This window comes from Gadus chalcogrammus, chromosome 22, assembly GCF_026213295.1.
Source record: "Gadus chalcogrammus isolate NIFS_2021 chromosome 22, NIFS_Gcha_1.0, whole genome shotgun sequence".
NCBI classification, from domain to species: Eukaryota; Metazoa; Chordata; class Actinopteri; order Gadiformes; family Gadidae; genus Gadus; species Gadus chalcogrammus.
This window is the reverse complement of record NC_079433.1, coordinates 1,987,521-2,009,309: the sequence shown is the minus strand read 5'-3', so window position 1 is coordinate 2,009,309 and position 21,789 is coordinate 1,987,521. Positions and strand designations below refer to the sequence as shown.

The following is a 21,789-nucleotide window of genomic DNA, read 5'->3' as shown; positions in this document are numbered from 1 at the left end:
TTTTTTGGTTTGGTGCGGTTGCTTTTCACATTGCAATCGCAACAGTTTCAGAATTAGTCAACAACGCACATGTGTGTTTTGTCCAATGATCGTTAAATCATTGGACAAAAAAATCAGGGGCAGGGTCAACAGGTAAAGATAGAAAAGTGAGGGGAAGCGTCTGTGAAAGTAGGCCTACATTTTCATGGATATCCAGCGGGCACTCGTTGTGCTGATATTGATTTGTTGTTGCGGACCGGTCGAACTCCTTCTCCCTCATCCTGATGCTGATTGTGTTAAATGCGTCAGCATTTTTATATGTGTTTTCAAGCATAGGGGAGACCAGGGACAGTTGTAACACTTGTTGCATTTTTTAACAATAAATCAAAAACCATTTACACTGGAATAACCAATTTGTTATATTATAAACTTCAATCTGTCATCTACTGAAACATGGTATTTAAGTGGTTTTATGAAAATATGTACAGGTTGCAAAATTGATTTTAATACAGTCTCACCCACTGTTACAACCATCCCAGTGTAAGGGATGGTTGTAACACATGTCAGGGACGGTTGTAACATGTCCAAAATATATGTAATTAGTCAATCATATACTGTTATATTTATTGTAGGCCTATAGTTATATGTATTGTAGGTATAGATATTGTTATTTATACTGTAAACATTTAAGTTAGTTCAATTAGTTCTAGCCTACCTCCTTTGGGCTCAACCCATAAAATAAATCAGCTGCCTGCTTCAAATAATCTGATATGAGGAGCTCCTGCTCTAGAGAGGAAACCCTTTTTGGAGTCCAGTATCCAACTCTGGGATGTGTTTGGCCCTGGCTCTTCTTCTTGTAAAATCGATACAGGGTCACATGGCAAATGCCATATGATTTGGCCACTGACCTTACTGACTTTCCCTCTGTAATATCATTGGAAGCCCTCTCCAGCAAAGGAAATGGGACTCCCCTGTTTGTCTTCCTCTTTCTGATGTTTGGCATGCTTTAATGTTAACTCATTACTCAGATTCAAAAGCTGTGATGCACATGAAACATTTAAGACATAGGCTACCACGCAACAATGATCGACAAGGAACACATGGCAGGAACAAGGAAGTACAAAACACTAAACAGGAAGTAAACAATGGGAAACAGGATAATTGTATGTATGAATTAATATTATTATTATTATTATTATTATTTGCAATGCACAGTGTACATTTTACTTTTAACTTGCACATTAATACCAACATCTGCATCTCTATACCTAACCCTAGCTAGTTTTTAAAATATAAATGAAACTTCGTTCGTCATACTGGGACGGTTGTAACAGGGCGTTACAACTGTCCCAGTATGACCAACCATGTTTTGATCTCATGTCAACTGGCTTGACTGCTAGTTTGACACTTGATAGCCATATATATTATAGCTTACAAAACAGGGATTCTAATAATACTTGTTTGAATTCGTAGACATTTTATCTTTGGACAGCATCCAAAAAAGAACATCGGGAAGAAAAGTGTTTTTTTGACCTCAAAAACAGACTTTGCTTTATAGCGCCCCCTGTAGGTTTCAAATGCGACTCCCGTTTTCGCAAGTAAGGAGGGAAACTAAATGTGCACAAGCACAGTGAGTTTCGTCATCATAGCTGGTTTCTGATTGGAGGAATTCACAGTGTTACAACCGTCCCCTGTTACAACTGTCCCTGGTCTCCCCTACGTTTTATGTGGGTGTCTGTCCAAATATCCAATAATATTCCGTCTCCTCTTTGCTCCATGCTGAGCCACGACTCATTTTCGCCAGACGGTCCGACAATTTAATTTGCTGATAGTATTGGAGTTACCGGCGCTAATCAAACAATAATTCCCATAATGTGCGCGGATGAGCGGGTGCCCGTTACGTCCAAAGAGGCGTATGCTTTTTAGAATTTGATCGGATCGAGGTGCGTTCGCTTTCTCATCTCAAGCGAACCGCACCAGGGTTCGTTTGGAAGGGAACACCTCTTCAGGGAGTTCTCGGCCGTTTGATGTGGTGCGCATCAAAGTGAGGTGGTTGTGCATTCACACCAACGCAAACGTACTGAACCAAGGCACAAAACTCGTTTAGTGCGCACTAAATGCTGTTGGTGTGAAAGCACGAATTAACTTGTGAAACAGATAAGTATCGTCATGCAATCCATTGATTTCAACAATGTAACTGTATTCTAAATACCAACTATTTCAATTTTAACTGTAACGGGTTACAGTTAGTTACATATCAAATCTAATATTCTACCGTTTTCTTAAACAAGCAATGAGAGGATGGATGCTGTAATGAACAGTCTCAAATGGGCTAGTGAAATCGAGCCATCCTTCCTGCAGGAATCTCTTACCTCTGATTGGTGGGTGGGCGTCTCCTGTTTGACAAATCCAAAAATGCAGCACGAGCGCGCCTAACATAGTTTCTGCTGTTCCTTCTGTCAAAGAGGCTTGCTAGTCTTTATCAGAAAATCCTCGATTTCCAGCTGTGTTATAACATTACTAAGTAATAATTCCTTTTAAAACCTTGACATAATCTGTCAGATGTCTATTAAATGACAGATGAACACAAGGCGATTTTATCTATGCCTCTTCTTGAATCGCTTCATGTTTTAGTTGGAAGAGGCTTGTAATGGTGCGTAGCATGATAAGCATGATAAGGATCACAAGTTTTATTAAAATGTATGTTGATACAATATTCCGATATCAATAAAACAATATTTGTTTTGAACTTCGCATTTTACTTAGTCTTCACATTTTTAGTATCCATTTTCAATATTTATGTATAGTTTACTTTGCAAACCAATCTTTCTGTAACTGTAAACACCAAAAAAAAAAGGGAAATATGTTCATTTTCGAGTGAAAATGACCCAAAGGAATTGAATATACCTAAAATTTGTTATTACAGTTCACATCCATTTGATTATTCCTTCATCCAAACAGTCTATTTTTCTTTCATCGCTTAGTGGTTCAGAACTGCATTGTTTAGCTCACATTGCCATCTATTGGCTTAGACATGCAACAGCATAGTAACTAAGAAAGGTCAGAGAATCTTGGACAGGACAAAAGAAAAATCATGGATAATATCTAATTTCCTCTAGGATGAAATAATCATTGGTATTATGAGTTTAATCGAGGTTAGACTTTTACAAAAGGTCTTTGCTTTTCTGACAATAAACCAGACAATAGACCAGTGATAACAAATATACATTGTGTTAGATTGATAGATAAATAGATCGATTTCCCCCCACCAGAATAAATTTAGGATCCCCACCAGGTCCCCCTAAAATGCAGCAGAATGCAGGAAATCACATCTCGGATGTCCCCCCCCCATTATTTACTTCATATACCCCTGTGGCTTCCTGGGGGCTGAGCCCTCCCGAAAAGTCAGAACCTAGAATCGCCCCTGCTGTACATAGAGCTCGTAAGGCCTGTAGCTCGTATCCTCCCCCTTTCCAAGAGGAGGATAAAAGCATCCAAAGAGGTGAACACCATTATAAGTTTGGGCATGTGGAGAGTTTCAGTCATGCCGGTGGGGAGATTGTCGGTCTTGTCCACGCCAGTCGCAGGGAGCGTGACGTCACATACGAGACGTGTAGTCTATCTCATTGTGTTTTCTCTACAGCCTTTAACTGAACAATTGCACATTAAACGGTCAAACTCTTGACATGAAAAATGATCATTTAAATCCACAAACATCATATGTGTAACCCGGGGCATATAAAGACTGGGACCAGAAAATAATGACTTTCTCTCCATTGAAACCCTTTCATATTTTTCGATCTCATAGGTCCCAATGGGCTCTACCGGAAAGGGCGTGGCTTCGGCACTCTATTATCCTTTCCGTACAACTAACTGCGGGGGTGGAGCATGGACATATTATAGAATGGACACCGGATTCCAAAATGGCGCCCATTCATTCTTATGTAAACTGCTCGATGGCGCAGGGCAACATCAAGGAGAGATGCTTCCGCATCATGGGAGCCTAGCCACGCCCTAGTTCATGACGTACCGGATGCAGAAATATTCTATTTTTTTAGCATTGTTAGCATTGTAGCATCATAAGCGAGTGGTCTGGGCGATCGCATTCGCATTGTTTACCGACCATGGAAGTATAAGTTAACTTCATAAATATGAAAGATTGCTCCATATAACATATAATACCAACAACATAGTAAATGTATGTTGGCCTAGAAAACCATACAGTACAATGTTATTGCTTCAACAGCAACGAAGCCAAGTCGGCGTCCGTTTTGCAGTCTTCGGAGTCCCTTACTTGACGCCATTCCGCAAAAGCTCGCCCTAGGTTCACTCGTGTCTGGTCTCTTCTCTGGTCCAACTTCTTGTTATTCTTCTTCTGTTCCACCGACAGTCGCCTCTTGGGTCCCTTATCGGTCGATTGATCCATGCTGAATGCAACAATTGCCTCGCAACTGGCTGTTTATATCTAGCCGGTGCCATGTTTGGGGGTGTGTCTGTGCCGTAAAGCATTTTCGAAACAACAATCTGACTACATTTTCACATCCGGATTGTGTTGGTCCGAAGAGAGCAAGTTGCATATTCGCTTTTTCCTTGGAGAAGCGACAAGGGGCAATGAAACACCCACCAAACGACCCAGAAATTGTTGTAGAACCATCAGAATAACTCTGAACCTGCATAATTAATGTCATTTTGGCTAAAAATGTTGCATAGTGGGCCTTTAAGAAACAGATTCCATCCAACTATTTACGAAAAATGCAATCAATAATTTATATACAAATACATGGTTACATATCGATCAGCAACGAGGTTGGAGGTGCCTACCCACATAAATATTTGTAATAGGCCTACACCAACATTGTTAACTGTCATACAACAAGCAAATGAACAATTAAATACTAACACAACTGAAAAGGTTTATTAGGCTATTAACAATATTATAAAAATGATACCGTAATGCACCCGTTCTTTGTCTTTGGATCTTTTGAATAAGTGGATCAATAAATGGTGAATCGCAATGATCGCAAGCAGAGGAACGTGAGAGTCATTGAGCAGCAGGTGAACCAGTCTAAAAATCCCTTCATCACTAAAACACTTTTAGGGATAAAAAGTCACCACAGTGCCTAAAAACCTTCAACGTAATTCATGTTAAGTAAAAGGAAAAACCTTGGACACGAGAAGTTAACGGAGTCGTGCACTAGACCCTCTCGAATGCTGGGCCGAAACAACATTTGTTTCACTACGACTCCTTTCAGCTGCCCACCCCTCCTTCTCCAGCAAAAAATAATAACATAAAAAGGCAAATAAAACGCTTGAGGTGGCGTTTTGAAAGACTCCAGGCTCCAGTCAGGGAAAGCTTCCATTGGTCTGAGTCCCGATCACCACCTCCTGAGGCTTCTTGCTACATTCAAGACTTCCACTCCTGATTGCTTGGTTTCTTCTACTTCTAGAGAACATCTGTCTCTTGCTTTACGGACGACAGCAGATAAATCATATCATAAGATGAGATATGCTTTGTGCTGAATGTATAGCTCGTGTGTCTGGACCAGACACACGAGCTGGGGTAGCTCGCTAGCTATGGATCGTTGGCTAACTTTGAGGCTCTTGCTTAAGCTGGGGAATGTAGATGATGATGATGATGATGATGTTTGAACATTTTTAACTAGTCAGTAATAGGAAGGGTTTGTGTCCACATGACTTGATGATGACTTCTATGTGTTTGAGGTCCTCTTCTATGTGTTTGAGGTGCTCTTCTATGTGTTTGAGGTGCTCTTCTATGTGTTTGAGGTGCTCTTCTATGTGTTTGAGGTGCTCTTCTATGTGTTTGAGGTCCTCTTCTATGTGTTTGAGGTCCTCTTCTATGTGTTTGAGTTCCTCTTCTATGTGTTTGAGGTGCTCTTCTATGTGTTTGAGGTGCTCTTCTATGTGTTTGAGGTGCTCTTCTATGTGTTTGAGGTCATCTTCTATGTGTTTGAGGTGCTCTTCTATGTGTTTGAGGTCCTCTTCTATGTGTTTGAGGTCCTCTTCTATGTGTTTGAGGTGCTCTTCTATGTGTTTGAGGTGCTCTATGTGTTTGAGGTCCTCTTCTATGTGTTTGAAGTCCTCTTCTATGTGTTTGAGGTGCTCTTCTATGAGTTTGATGTGCTCTATGTGTTTGAGGTCCTCTTCTATGTGTTTGAGTTCCTCTTCTATGTGTTTGAGGTGCTCTTCTTTGTGTTTGAGGTCCTCTTCTATGTGTTTGAGGTGCACTTCTATGTGTTTGAGGTCCTCTTCTATGTGTTTGAGGTGCTCTTCTATGTGTTTGAGTTGCTCTATGTGTTTGAGGTCCTCTTCTTTGTGTTTGAGGTCCTCTTCTATGTGTTTGAGGTGCTCTTCTATGTGTTTGAGGTCCTCTTCTATGTGTTTGAGGTCCTCTTCTATGTGTTTGAGGTGCTGTTCTATGTGTTTGAGGTGCTCTTCTATGTGTTTGAGGTGCTCTTCTATGTGTTTGAGGTGCTCTTCTATGTGTTTGAGGTCCTCTTCTATGTGTTTGAGGTCCTCTTCTATGTGTTTGAGGTCCTCTTCTATGTGTTTGAGGTGCTCTTCTATGTGTTTGAGGTGTTCTTCTATGTGTTTGAGGTGATCTTCTATGTGTTTGAGGTGCTCTTCTATGTGTTTGAGGTGCTCTTCTATGTGTTCTTCTATGTGTTTGAGGTGCTCTTCTATGTGTTTGAGGTGCTCTTCTATGTGTTTGAGGTGCTCTTATATGTGTTCTTCTATGTGTTTGAGGTGCTCTTCTATGTGTTTGAGGTCCTTCTATGTGTTTGAGGTGCTCTTCTATGTGTTTGAGGTGCTCTTCTATGTGTTTATATATATCTTCTATGTGTATCTATATATATATATCCTGAAAGGATAGATATATATATATATATATATATATATATATATATATATATATATATATATATATATATATATTCCGACACGTATTTGTATATATTTTTGTTGATACATGTATTTTTTATATTCGTAGATATACATTTGTCAATATATATCTGTCAATATATATCTGTCAATATATATCTGTAGATATATATTTGTAGATATATAAAGTGTAAGGTGGAGGCTATGCAAAGTCCAGATGAACTCTTAATAGGTGAGTCTTGAGTCTCTGGAAGCTGGGAGTTTGTTCCACCAACGCGGGGCCAAAACAGAGAAGAGTTGAGACGCTGATGTGACCTTTGCTCGCTCTTAGTGATGGCGGTGCCATCAGTCGAGTTCAGCATCTTTAACTTAGCCTAAACTTCAAATATACAAATAAATAAGACAATGTTCCCAAAGTTATAAATTAATAGAGAATTTAAAGGGTTCTGTGTGTGGTTTATTAACTCAAACACAGTAATTTAGCTGCTACATATGTATTCAATATATATATATATATATATATATATATATATATATATATATATATATATATATATATATATACACACACACACAGACTGGTATAGTCTACGTTGGCGTGTGTCTGCTACGCGAGGGCAGACCGGAAACGGTACAGCTTCCTTTTTACGCGGGGGGGAGACCGGTATTACACCGGAAAAGTTGGAGAGTCTTGGCGCTCGGAGTACAGCGCTACCACCGTTAAAACCGCACTCCGATACCCGAGAGAACCTTATAAGTCGGTTGAAAGCATTAGAATGTGTTCCGGTTCAGCGCTGGTTCTGCTCTGTGTATTTTTGACCGTGAACGCAGGTAAAAAAATGTTTTATTCCGACTAATCCGCGAAAGCGAAAGTAAAAGCTATACACTTTGGCGAAGCATGATGAAAAGTGTTATTTCATACTTTGAGTGTATTAACGTTGGTTTGACGGCCATAGCTGGTGTGAGGTAGTTTGCCAGTGTTTTAAACCTTTATTTAAAACGTTGTTCTGAAATGTGTAAAGATCCTAGAGCTTTTTATCTAGAAAAAACGCAGATCAACGTTTACGTGTATTTGTTTACAGGCAACTAGTTAAAACGAAACCATGAGAATAGACCAATAACTAGTAGTTATACCAATAGCAAACCACGTTTAATTTAGACATAGCCGCTTGCTGTGATTCCAATAAGTAGTATCCTGTGTGTGTGTGTGTGTGTGTGTGTGTGTGTGTGTGTGTGTGTGTGTGTGTGTGTGTGTGTGTGTGTGTGTGTGTGTGTGTGTGTGTGTGTGTGTGTGTGTGTGGTAAACCACCTCACCCTGTTGACTCTGAAGATCAGTGTGTGTTATGTGTGTGCGTGGAGACGTCGTTGTCATATTCCCTCAGTGAGGGCGGGGCCGTGGTTAATGATGGTATCACAGTAGGCCTGCATACCATTCACAACACGCTTTGTGTTGGTAGGACTGAGGTATCTCGAGTACAACAAAGTCCATCACCTGGGCCCTCTCAGCGGGGGAGTCATTAGAGGCTGTGTCAGTAAGAGGCTGTGTCAGTAAGAGGCTGTGTCAGTTAGAGGCTGTGTCAGTAAGAGGCTGTGTCAGTAAGAGGCTGTGTCAGTTAGAGGCTGTGTCAGTTAGAGGCTGTGTCAGTAAGAGGCTGTGTCAGTTAGAGGCTGTGTCAGTTAGAGGCTGTGTCAGTTAGAGGCTGTGTCAGTTAGAGGCTGTGTCAGTAAGAGGCTGTGTCAGTAAGAGGCTGTGTCAGTTAGAGGCTGTGTCAGTTAGAGGCTGTGTCAGTTAGAGGCTGTGTCAGTAAGAGGCTGTGTCAGTTAGAGGCTGTGTCAGTAAGAGGCTGTGTCAGTAAGAGGCTGTGTCAGTAAGACTCAGAGGCTGTGTCAGTTGGAGGCTGTGTCAGTTAGAGGCTGTGTCAGTAAGTGGCTGTGTCAGTCATTAGAGGCTGTGTCAGTTGGAGGCTGTGTCAGTTGGAGGCTGTGTCAGTTAGAGGCTGTGTCAGTTAGAGGCTGTGTCAGTAAGAGGCTGTGTCAGTCATTAGAGGCTGTGTCAGTTGGAGGCTGTGTCAGTTAGAGGCTGTGTCAGTAAGAGGCTGTGTCAGTTGGAGGCTGTGTCAGTTAGAGGCTGTGTCAGTAAGAGGCTGTGTCAGTAAGAGGCTGCGTCAGTTAGAGGCTGTGTCAGTAAGAGGCTGTGTCAGTAAGAGGCTGTGTCAGTTAGAGGCTGTGTCAGTTAGAGGCTGTGTCAGTAAGAGGCTGTGTCAGTAAGAGGCTGTGTCAATAAGAGGCTGTGTCAGTTAGAGGCTGTGTCAGTCATTGGCCTGTGAGATAACATTTAACATGACATACCATTGTATTATTGCGTTGGGGATTTACACAAAATCCTTAAATATCACTATGTGCTTAAGAATGCAAAATATCAAATGAAAGAGAAAGCGAGGCAGAGTACCGGGGACACTGAGGCCCGCGGGGGGTCAGTGACTCGTCTGATCCCTTCAGTGCTGTTGAACCCTGCTCCTCCCAGAAGTCCACTCGCTGTTCTACATCTACACGGCCTTCACCCGGCCCGTCGGCCTGCCCGGCATCCCCGAGTTCTCAGCCATGGGCCTGCTGGACGGCCGGCCCATCGACTACTTCGACAGCGACACTCAGGTGAAGGTGCCGAGGGAGGACTGGATGAGGGAGCGTCTGGACAAGGAATACTGGGACAAGGGCACCAGCTCCCGGCGGACCAAACAGCAGTGGTTCAAGGACAACCTCAAAATCGTCACCGAGCGCCTGGGGAAGAACGACACAGGTGCTCTGTCTGTCTGTCTGTCTGTCTGTCTGTCTGTCTACCTGTCTGTCTGTCTGTCTATCTGGTTGGTTAGTTGGCTGTCAGTTGTCTACCTGTCTGTCTACCTGTCTGTCTGGCTCTCTGTCTGTTTGGTTGGCTGTCCAACATTCTGTCTAATTGTGCGTTCACACTAGGGGTGTGACCGGGTACACGTGTAACCGGTTAGTAAATCATAACCGTTTAGGAAAAATCAGTAAACGAAAAAAAAGATATTAATTCAAAAATAGCACATACTATTTGTCAAGGGGTAGAATGTCGAGCGGTCTTAGGATCAGCACAAAAAGGCAGTGGTGCAGCAAAAATTACTTTAATTTCCATTTTCAGAGCATATACAGAGAGCACATGGCCTAGCTTCTGCCTTCTAGCTCCCCCCCCCCTGACACGGCTCCCTTATATGGGCTGACCCGAGATTGGTACATACCAAACCAATCCCTCAAATATCGGCGGGGGTGTTTACATATCAATCAACTAAATATCCCTCCAAACTGGTCAAAACAAACGTATCTTCAATGAATTAAACTACAACACCTTAGTTAATATTTGTGCGTCTATACCCGCCACTACTTACAAATTATATATTCCAACAAAGATAATTGATTTGGCGGAGACGCAACGGCGTCACTCGCACACGCCCCGCACCATATAGCTGTCCCCAGTCGGGCGCGCGCTTCCTAGAAGCCGCAGGGATCGCACAGCTGACAACAGCGGTGAGCAGTTCTACTTTTTACCACTCAATAAGCGAACCCGCCCCACAATCGCATAATACACCAAACCCCAAACAATATGCAGACAATATGCAGTAACTTGATTACTGGTTAATCTTGCATGTCAGATAAATGCCCGGTGCGGCCTCAATACGGACGCGTGAGGACGCGCCAATAGCCTTGTCATCACACACCCCCCTACTTAAGCTTGACCCTCCTCGTAGAGGCGGGACAAGAAGTCGGCAGTCACATTGTCTTTTCCAGCTTTGTACTGGACAGTGAACTTATACGGCTGCAAAGACAGATACCACCGCGTAATCCGGGCGCTACTGTCCCTCATGCGATGCATCCATTGCAGTGGCCGGTGGTCAGTCTCTAGCACAAACTCTTCCCCATCAAGTAGTACTTTAGAGTGTCCAGTGCCCACTTGATGGCCAGACACTCCTTCTCTTCCGTGGAATACCTGGGGTCTCATTTATAACCGTTGCGTACGCACAAAACGGGGCTGAAATTGGCGTACGTGACTTTCCACGCCAAGGTTGTGATCTATAAAAAACCAACTTGACGGGAGAATGTGCGCAGCCCTTAGCAAACTCTGACCCATGCGTACGCATGGTTTGGAGGAAAAGGAGAATTGGCGACACAGATGGTGTGGTGGTGAACTGAAGTCAGACAGAAGAATTGTAGAGTGAGAAGAACGATTATCTTTTATCATCGCACTTCATAAATTTAATTTCAACCCGTATCATGCGTTAAATCCTAATCAGAATAATTTAAGTCAACTGCGTTATTTCTCAGTTATAACTCCAGAAACATCTCCTTATAACAGAAAAAAATAAAAATTCTCTATATTTAATCCCGTCACTCCATGCTGTCTACTGACGGCGCGACTGCATGGAATAAAGCATCTGTCCAACATGTGTCAATAACATAATATTTTTATGTGACACTGTAAACACATAATCAAACGTCAATTAAATGTGGAAAACCAAGCCACACTCCATCTCACCCACAAGTGTCTCCACTTCAACCTCCGTGAAATTTCGCTTTTTTGCTTTTTTCAGTACTTCTGCCATTGTTTCCGACAAGACATAATACTTGCATCTGAGTCTGTTTTATATGCAGATCGCATTCATGAGGTCATTTGCATTGACCATTTATGGTAAAAAGGGGGCGTGTTCAGGGCGGAACGTGAAGCTGATACAGCTGCGCACACTTGTAGGCAGTCTGTGATTTATAAAGCAAAGATTGCGTACGGTGTGCGTACGCAGGGTTTTATAAATCTGAATATTTTTTGGCGCACGCAAAACTTGGCTTTTGGCCGTACGTACACTTTTAGTAACGATCCCACGCACAGTTTTATAAATGAGACCCCTGGTCTCTCTGGGGAAGAGTTTGCGACTGATGTATAGGATCGGCCTCCACTGGTCTCCCTCCCCCTGCAACAAGACGGCCCCCAGCCCCAGTCCTGAGGCATCCGTCTGGACGATGAAGGGTAGGTCAAAGTTGGGGCTCTGCAAAACTGGACTGTGACACAGGCTGCCCTTCAGGTCCTGAAAAGCCTGTTCACACTCCTCTGTCCAAACCAGCTTGTTGGCGCTTGATTTGCGAGTGAGGTTGGTCAGCACCGCAGCCCTAGCAGAAAAGTTGGGTATGAACCGCCGGTACCACCCCACCAAGCCCAGGAAGGAACGCACTCCCTTCTTGGTTGTGGGTGGCGGGCAGCCTTGGACGGCCTCCACCTTGTTCACCTGAGGTTTAATGTTACCGCCTCCAAGAACATACCCCAGGTAGCAAACCTCAGGTCTGGCCAGCTGGCACTTGCTGGCATTGACCACCAGCCCGGCAGCCTTGATCCTCTGGAACACATCAGCCAGGTGGGTCAAATGTTCATCCCATGATGAGCTGTGGATGATCACATCATCGATGTAGGCAGCGGCGTAGCTTTCAGCCCCTCAGCACCTGGTCCATCATGCGCTTGAGTGCCGACTCTAGCGGACCACTGGATCCCACCACTGCCACCAAATGTCAATTACTATTTGTCAATGACAATATGCAGAAACTTGATTACGGGTTAATCTTGCATGTCAGATAAATGCCCCGGTGCGGCCTCCATACGGACGCGTGAGGACGCGCCAATAGCCGCTTCATAACACTATTTATTTAGCGATTAATAAAGCTACAAATGTTCCACTTGGACAACATTAAGGAGCTAATAAATGCACGCGATAAATGTTGTGTAACTGAACACCGCATTAGGCAACACGGGTCTTCTCAATGGCGTGGAACGCTCCGTTCACTTGCATGGGTAGTAGTCCGGTAACTTGTCAACCTAGCAACCAAAGACGGTCGGCGGACTATTTCTCTGCTGATCAACACTACGAATGCTGGTAACGAATTATAAATTGTAAAAAGACATACCATGTGAAGTTATTTTTTCGTTTTGGCAAGTAGCGGGATAATGTAGCCTATATGGTTGCCACGGTGTGGACATTTTCACACGAGTAATACGCTCGTGTCAACACCGGTATTACCGGTATAAACGGTATTAACTTTGAAACTATATGTCAACCACCATCTTCTCCGTCAACTCGCCTCTCACACTCGGTGACAGCGCGCCAATTCTCACCGTCTTATAACGCTCTATATATAATAGGATAATATTATTTTATATATCATAATATCACGGCCAAAAGCTCTGTGTGCCTCCGGATGGCCGTGGTGCGGGGAGCTCACGTAGGGATTGGGCTTCGCGGGGTTTGTTTACCGGCGTTACTATGGTTACCGGTCTTGTAAGGAAGCACGTCAATTCTCGGCGCGCCAATTCTCCCGCACAGAGCAGAGCTGTGGCCTATTCTACACATTTTAATTTTCTTAATTATAATTATACTGAATTTGTTTTTTATTAATGAAAGAAATAAAATAAAAACTTGGTGTGGCCTCACCACCGGTAAAACCGGTAATACCGTATACTGCGGCAACCCTAGTAGCCCATAGAACTTTGCCGGTCATTATCCAAAATAAGCCCCTTCAGGGCGAAGCAAGACACCTCCGCTGTGCGTCGGTGTCCTGTTCGCCCTGTCGGTGCTTATTTTCCCGATAATGACATATGAAGTATTGAATGGACAGAGATTTATTAGATAGGCCTACCTAATAAACCGTTGGAACACACAAGACCGGAAACAAACCCCGAGAAGCCCAATCCCTATGTGAGCTCCCCGCGGTACGGCCATCCGGAGGCGCACAGAGCTTTTGGCCGTGATATTATTTATACAAATATTATACTATATACTATTATATTATACATAGAGCTCCGGGAGTCGCAAACGGCAACATTCACTTTCTCCTCCATGCTGCAGTTCACCCCGGACTGCACTGCACTGAGCTTGACGGTTGAACGCTGATTGGCTGTTACGTTACACATGTGACTCAGTGGCCACGCTGTTGAAAGCTGATTGGCTGTCATCACGCAAAATTTGCGTCAAAGTTGAAATATTTCAACTCGAGCGAATTTGTCGCGCCACAAATCCTCCTGAACGCGCTCGCCTGTGCACGGCGAAAGTGTGGCGCGACAAATCAAAACTTGTCGCCGGTTTTCTCTCGCGAAAAATTTGCCCGATACGCGTCTATACGTACTTTGTATGGGATCCTGTCGCCCCGTTGAGTTTGGTGTGAACGCACAGTAACATTCAGGCATTCTATTGTTTCCTCTCTCTCTCTCTCACTCTCTCTCTCACTCTCACTCTCACTCTCACAGTTAACCACTATCTCCAGTGGAGACATGGATGTGAGGTAAACACTGAAGGCCCTGAGAGGAAGATCAGCGGGATTGACCAGTACAGCTATGATGGAGAGGACTTCCTGTCCTTCGACAGCCATCACAAGCAGTGGGTCGCCCCCATGAACGAAGCCATTCTGACCAAGGACAAGTGGGACCGCATCCAGCAGCTCAACGACGACATCGACCGCTACCTTCACGACGAGTGTGTCCAGTGGCTGGAAACCTTCCTCAAATACAGGAAGGAGGCCAATATTAAGGCCTGTAAGTGTGGAACCGTCCCCTCAGCTGTAATCTGACATCACAGAGTACCAGAGCCCGATCCATACTGGAATTTAGGGGCCGATGCCGATACCGATATTAGGGAGAAAACGATAACAGATATCAACCGATTTTCAAAATATAGATATATTTACATTTCTAAAGATTCATATCGGCAAACGCTTTCGCCAATACCGTTATAGGCTGATTAAAATCAGCCAACCGATATATGGGTCGGGCTTAACACGCGGGTTGTCAATATATTGCAGCCTGCAGCTAGCCTGGCAAGCCAGACCCATATCGGAAAGATATTGGGTCTGGTCTCGTACGGTGGCAGTGTGGGCGGGATAAACGGTTGTCTTTCAAGTTCCCTCTGCCCGCAATAGGATAGAGCTACAACCAATCAGAGCAACGAAGAAGGTGACGTAGTCAGAGCGACGGAAATTCCCATGGGGAAGTGTTGCGAATGGTGGATTGAGAGAATGGAGACGGAACTTTTACCGTATCCATCTTTTTTTTCCAGGAAAGACAGTGCAGTTCTTTGTTCATTTGTCAAAGAAAATGATAACTTCAAGTCTTGAAGAGTCGCGGCCAAAGCTGAGTCAAAAGACAGCTGTTCGCCGGCAGCAGCAGCCATTATTGTTTATCTCTAACACGGAACCGTAGCGGCTCTGTCGTCATTCGGCTCGATTCCGCCCCTCACGATCTGATTGGCCTTTCACATTTCTGTTTCCAGCAGCGAAAAACGACAACAGAAGGCTAGACTTCCCTGGCTGCAAATTCAATTTGCTGCCGCTAGGGGCGAGTAGATTTCTAGGCTAGCCTGCAGCAGCCTTTAGGACCATGGACCTTAGGTCTTTGGACCATTAAGTCAGTTTAACAACATTCGGACCATGGGGAACACAAAACCTGGCAGCCTGGATCCAAACAGGAATAATTGTGTTTCTTTCCACAGTGCGACCGGAAGTTTACATATCCGCCAGGCCATTCAAGAACAACCTGAAGCTCAGCTGCCTGGCCACAGGCTTCCAACCCAAGGAGATCACTATGAAGTTCAAGAGGGACGGCCATTTGGTGGACTTCGACGATGGTCTGCAGTCCACGGGGGTCCGTCCTAACGGGGACGGGACCCACCAGATCAAGAAGTGGGTGATGATTCCTGGGGGCGACACAGCCAACTACACCTGTGAAGTCAACCACACTGCGAGCAACATCCATGTGGTCGAAGAGTGGGGTAAGAGTCTTGTGGGGTAAGAGTCTTGTGGGGTAAGAGTCTTGTGGGGTAAGAGTCTTGTGGGGTAAGAGTCTTGTGGGGTAAGAGTCTTGTGGGGTAAGAGTCTTGTGGGGTAAGAGTCTTGTGGGGTAAGAGTCTTGTGGGGTAAGAGTCTTGTGGGGTAAGAGTCTTGTAAGAGTCTTGTGGGGTAAGAGTCTTGTGGGGTAAGAGTCTTGTGGGGTAAGAGTCTTGTGGGGTAAGAGTCTTGTAAGAGTCTTGTGGGGTAAGAGTCTTGTGGGGTAAGAGTCTTGTGGGGTAAGAGTCTTGTGGGGTAAGAGTCTTGTGGGGTAAGAGTCTTGTGGGGTAAGAGTCTTGTGGGGTAAGAGTCTTGTGGGGTAAGAGTCTTGTGGGGTAAGAGTCTTGTGGGGTAAGAGTCTTGTGGGGTAAGAGTCTTGTGGGGTAAGAGTCTTGTGGGGTAAGAGTCTTGTGGGGTAAGAGTCTTGTGGGGTAAGAGGGGGTAAGAGTCTTGTGGGGTAAGAGTCTTGTGGGGTAAGAGTCTTACAGAGTCTGGGGTTTCCTCTGGCAGCCGCTGAGCAGGTGGGGCAGCGTCCAGACCTGTGGGGTCAGTCAGAGTGCATGGAGGACTAAATAAGAAGTATCATTATTCTACTGGCGCTGCCTGATGAGTAGGATACGAGATGTAGCATGAGTCCTATGGAAGTATCAACGGCTGATGTTGACTCTGTTGGATCGTGTTCAGATCACCACGTGGAGGCTGAGGGACCCCCCACTGGACTCATTGCCGGGGCTGCTGTTGGTGGACTGGTGGTGGTGGGGGTCATTATCACTGGTGTGGTGATTATCCTAGGACACAAGCGGAAAGAAAAGAGGACACAAGCGGAAAGAGGTAAAATTATATAGTTTAACGTTAATACACTAATATATTGGATAGTTTAATGTTAATACACTAATATAATGGATAGTTTAATGTTAATACACTAATATAATGGATGGTTTAATGTTAATACACTAATATAATGGATAGTTTAACGTTAATACACTAATATATTGGATAGTTTAATGTTAATACACTAATATAATGGATAGTTTAATGTTAATACACTAATATAATGGATGGTTTAATGTTAATACACTAATATAATGGATAGTTTAATGTTAATACACTAATATAATGGATAGTTTACCATTAATACACTTATATAATGGATAGTTTAATGTTAATACACTAATATAATGGATAGTTTAATGTTAATACACTAATATAATGGATAGTTTACCATTAATACACTTATATAATGGATAGTTTAATGTTAATACACTAATATAATGGATAGTTTAATGTTAATACACTAATATAATGGATAGTTTACCATTAATACACTAATATAATGGATAGTTTAATGTTAATACACTAATATAATGGATAGTTTACCATTAATACACTAATATAATGGATAGTTTAATGTTAATACACTAATATAATGAATAGTTTAATGTTAATACACTAATATAATGGATAGTTTAATGTTAATACACTAATATAATGGATAGTTTAACATTAATACACTAATATAATGGATAGTTTAATGTTAATACACTAATATAATGGATAGTTTACCATTAATACACTAATATAATGAATAGTTTAATGTTAATACACTAATATAATGGATAGTTTAATGTTAATACACTAATATAATGGATAGTTTAACATTAATACACTAATATAATGGATAGTTTAACATTAATACACTAATATAATGAATAGTTTAATGTTAATACACTAATATAATGAATAGTTTAACATTAATACACTAATATAATGAATAGTTTAACGTTAATACACTAATATAATGGATAGTTTAACATTAATACACTAATATAATGGATAGTTTAACATTGATGCACTGATAGTTTAACATCAACATTGTAACTCACTGTACTGTACTTTGTATTGTAGTTGTCCCGATCCTGCCCCTGCACATGGAAGACAAGGCCCTACTCACAGGTACACCTTCCATCTCAGTTTACTACCCTCTATGAACACTCAGCTTTATGAAGTACTCATCATTTGTTGTGTTGACCAGGACCTCAGTACTGTAGCATTTAAATATCACTACAAATAACATCATTACTACCCTAACTAATACTGCAAATAACATCATTACTACCCTAACTAATACTAGAAATAACATCATTACTACCCTAACTAATACTAGAAATACTACCAATGTCCATGACCTGGCTGTCCTGACTGTTCATGACCTGACTATTCTGACTGTTGACTATTATGAACTTCAATTCCCAGATCCTTCACTTCAAGCTAATTTCATATTTCTAGATGCTAATTGGATATTACATTTCATGTTGAATAAATACTGTTTGGATTTATGTATATTTGTAATATTTGTAATGTTTGTATTGCTTTGCTGTTCTTGGTAATTGGTATAACTATCATATGTGTACAGGAGATCCATTGATCAATAACTGTTGCAACTCACAGGTCCCAGATCTGAATCCAGCACGTTAATGCACTGATATTTCGGATAGTTTAACGTTAATAACCTGGTAGTACTATAGTTTAATGTTAATAACCTGGTATTACGGCTAGTTTAACGTTAATAACCTGGTAGTACTATAGTTTAATGTTAATAACCTGGTATTACGGATAGTTTAACGTTAATAACCTGGTAGTACTATAGTTTAATGTTAATAACCTGGTATTACGGATAGTTTAATGTTAATAACCTGGTATTACGGATAGTTTAACGTTAATAACCTGGTATTACGGCTAGTTTAACGTTAATAACCTGGTATTACGGATAGTTTAACGTTAATAACCTGGTATTACGGCTAGTTTAACGTTAATAACCTGGTATTACGGATAGTTTAACGTTAATAACCTGGTATTACGGATAGTTTAATGTTAATAACCTGGTATTACGGCTAGTTTAACGTTAATAACCTGGTATTACGGAGAGTTTAACGTTAATAACCTGGTATTACGATAGTTTAATGTTAATAACCTGGTATTACGATAGTTTAATGTTAATAACCTGGTATTACGGCTAGTTTAACGTTAATAACCTGGTATTACGGAGAGTTTAACGTTAATAACCTGGTATTACGATAGTTTAATGTTAATAACCTGGTATTACGATAGTTTAATGTTAATAACCTGGTATTACGGATAGTTTAACGTTAATAACCTGGTATTACGATAGTTTAATGTTAATAACCTGGTATTACGGTTAGTTTAATGTTAATAACCTGGTATTACGGCTAGTTTAATGTTAATAACCTGGTATTACGGATAGTTTAACGTTAATAACCTGGTATTACGATAGTTTAATGTTAATAACCTGGTATTACTATAGTTTAATGTTAATAACCTGGTATTACGGATAGTTTAACGTTAATAACCTGGTATTACGGATAGTTTAACGTTAATAACCTGGTATTACGGATAGTTTAATGTTAATAACCTGGTATTACGGCTAGTTTAACGTTAATAACCTGGTATTACGGATAGTTTAATGTTAATAACCTGGTATTACGGCTAGTTTAACGTTAATAACCTGGTATTACGGATAGTTTAACGTTAATAACCTGGTATTACGGATAGTTTAACGTTAATAACCTGGTGTTACGATAGTTTAACATCAGCATTGTAACGCACTGTACTGTATTTTGTATTGTAGTTGAAACCGTGCGGGAGCTTCCAGGAAACAATGGAGAAAAGAAGAAGCTCCTCAAAGGTACAACTAGCATCTCAGTTTACTACCAATCTACGTCACAATAACATATTACATCGTACCTTACTGTTGTGTGAAAGGTAGGGGTGTGACGAGATCTCGTGCCACGAGATCTCGCGAGATTAAACTCGACGATATTACCTGTCGCGTTAAAAATCGGTCTCGCGAGATTTGTGATTTATCCAAACTTCTATTTGTCGCCTGTGGGGGCAGTAATGCGCCTTTGCTACATCTAGCCTGCCAGAACCTAAAGAAGGAGAAGGAAAAGAAGAGGAGGAGAAGGAGGGGAAGCATCGAAAGCAGCCATAAGCTGTGTTCGAAATCGTTCCCTATCACGGATATAGTGTACTAATTAGGGTGCTCGCCATTTTGTAGTGGTGTTCGAATTCTCAGTGGTTAATTTCATGCACTATATAGAGCACTTAAAATACCCAAAATCTGAGTGTACACACGATGTACCCTACATGTTACTCCCGTATACCACAAAGCAATGCATCGTGTTTTTCCGGAGGAGAAGAGGCTGAATAACCGCGAAAACAAATACCTTTAATCAAAGTACATTTTGGGTACTTTGATTTGGTTTTGCACATAATATTGTTTGCAATTGAAAAAAAGAGAATTATTTAATTTAATTTATTTTAATTTAACTTTTATAAATTTTATTTTTAGTTTCAATTTCATGCATGTAAAGAGTTATAATAAAACATTGCAAAATGCATGCGCGACTTGGTTAAATAAAAGTCTGTTGGTCCAGTCATATAATTTGTCATTCTAGTTTTCTTAAAATCTCGTCTGGTCTCGTTCTCGTGAACCCAATATCGTGTCTCGTCTCGTCTCGTGAGCTGAGTGTATCGTCACACCCCTAGTGAAAGGTACACCCACCATCTCAGTTTTCTATCTAGGAATACTCTTTGAAGCTTGATATTTGTAATATTTGTAATGTATGTCTTCCCCTGCTTGGTTGTTGTCCGTTTGCCTTCTCTTTTTTTTCTTTATATTTTAAGCAGAGCATTCGTGAGAAACAGTTTTATTATATTATTACTATCATACATGTACACGAGATCCATTCACCTTTCACTGTTGTATCTCACAGGTTCCAGCTCTGAAGCCGTCTCTGAAGCCGGCTCTGAAGCCGGCTCTGAAGCCAGCTCTGGTATCAGCTCTGGTTCCGGCGATGGTTCCCACTTTGGTTCCATCGATGGTTCCTGCTCTGGTTCCAGCTCTGGTATGAGCTCTGGTTCTAGCTCCAGTCTGGACCATCCCCCTGATCTAACTCAGGTCTGAGTCCCGATCACCACCTCCTGGGGCGTCTTGCTACATTCAAGACTTCCACTCCTGATTGCTTGGTTTCTTCTACGCTTCAAGAGAACAACTGTCTCTTGCTTTACGGACGACAGCAGATAAATCATATTATAAGATGAGATACGCTTGGTGCTGAATGTATAGCTCGTGTGTCTGGACCAGACACACGAGCTGGGGTAGCTCGCTAGCTATGGATCGTTGGCTAACTTTGAGGCTCTTGCTTAAGATGGGGAATTTAGATGATGATGATGATGATGATGATGATGATGATGTTGGGACATTTTTAAACTAGTCAGTAGTAGGAAGGGTTTGTGTCCACATGACTTGCGGGTTTGGGTCAAATAATCTCCACTTTGATCCTTTTGTGACTTATTTGGTTTGGTTATTTATATTAGTAAAGGTAATTAAATGAAAAGGAATACTAATCATTTATTATTTATGATATCTTTCTTGGCTTGGTTTAAGAATATATTGAAATTCTTGATTTGATAGAAATGTTTACACTGGATTTTAATAAACATAAATATAGATGATGGTGTGGGTGGTCTTTTTATTCAAACCATGGAGTTATTATTTCAAAGGACAAAACAAGCTATGTTAAATGTTACAATAGTAACAGAGCGAGAGTAATAGAGCGATGGTTCCCGCTCCAGTCAGGAGAAGCTTCCAGTGGTCTGATTCCCGATCACCTGGGGCGTCTTGCTACATTCAAGACTTCCACACTCCTGTCTGGTTAGTCGTTTATAATGCGCCTGCAGTCCATTAATAGCCCAACTCTACAGAGTTGTTCTCTTATCAGTTCAGCAGGTCATAAATGGACTTTGGAATGGATCTGAGTTTTATTATAAAGCAAATGTACTTTATGGTCAACGTGTTTCTAATCCATCGACCTGAGACATCCAGACGTGAAGCCAAAGACATAAGCGACGTGTAAAGACTCCTCCAGCACTCACACGTCAAGGACAACGCAGCTCTCCTTACTAACGTAGGCAGCAGCAGTTGGTGTGGCCGGTGGGACAACGTGGGACACCTCACCAAAG

The 21,789-nt window shown here is 41.9% G+C and overlaps 1 protein-coding gene across 1 annotated transcript; it reads left to right on the top strand.

The window, feature by feature from the left end:
- The first annotated feature begins 7,521 nt into the window (after positions 1 to 7,521).
- LOC130375605 (class I histocompatibility antigen, Gogo-B*0103 alpha chain-like) lies at positions 7,522 to 21,278 on the top strand. The gene is made up of 8 exons (XM_056582631.1): positions 7,522 to 7,710; positions 9,404 to 9,676; positions 14,177 to 14,461; positions 15,414 to 15,692; positions 16,432 to 16,578; positions 17,653 to 17,700; positions 19,394 to 19,450; positions 20,541 to 21,278. Exons 1-8 carry the CDS (start codon positions 7,656 to 7,658, stop codon positions 20,729 to 20,731), a joined length of 1,335 nt encoding a protein of 444 aa, XP_056438606.1. The 5' UTR covers positions 7,522 to 7,655; the 3' UTR covers positions 20,732 to 21,278.
- Positions 21,279 to 21,789: the final 511 nt, after the last annotated feature.

Bases quoted from the DNA above. Each gene is read 5' to 3' on its own strand.
- LOC130375605 (XM_056582631.1), top strand. From the start codon at position 7,656: ATGTGTTCCGGTTCAGCGCTGGTTCTGCTCTGTGTATTTTTGACCGTG. The intron at 7,711-9,403 runs GTAAAAAAATGT...TGCTCCTCCCAG, and splicing joins ATTTTTGACCGTGAACGCAG to AAGTCCACTCGCTGTTCTAC. The intron at 17,701-19,393 runs GTACACCTTCCA...TTTGTATTGTAG, and splicing joins AGACAAGGCCCTACTCACAG to TTGAAACCGTGCGGGAGCTT.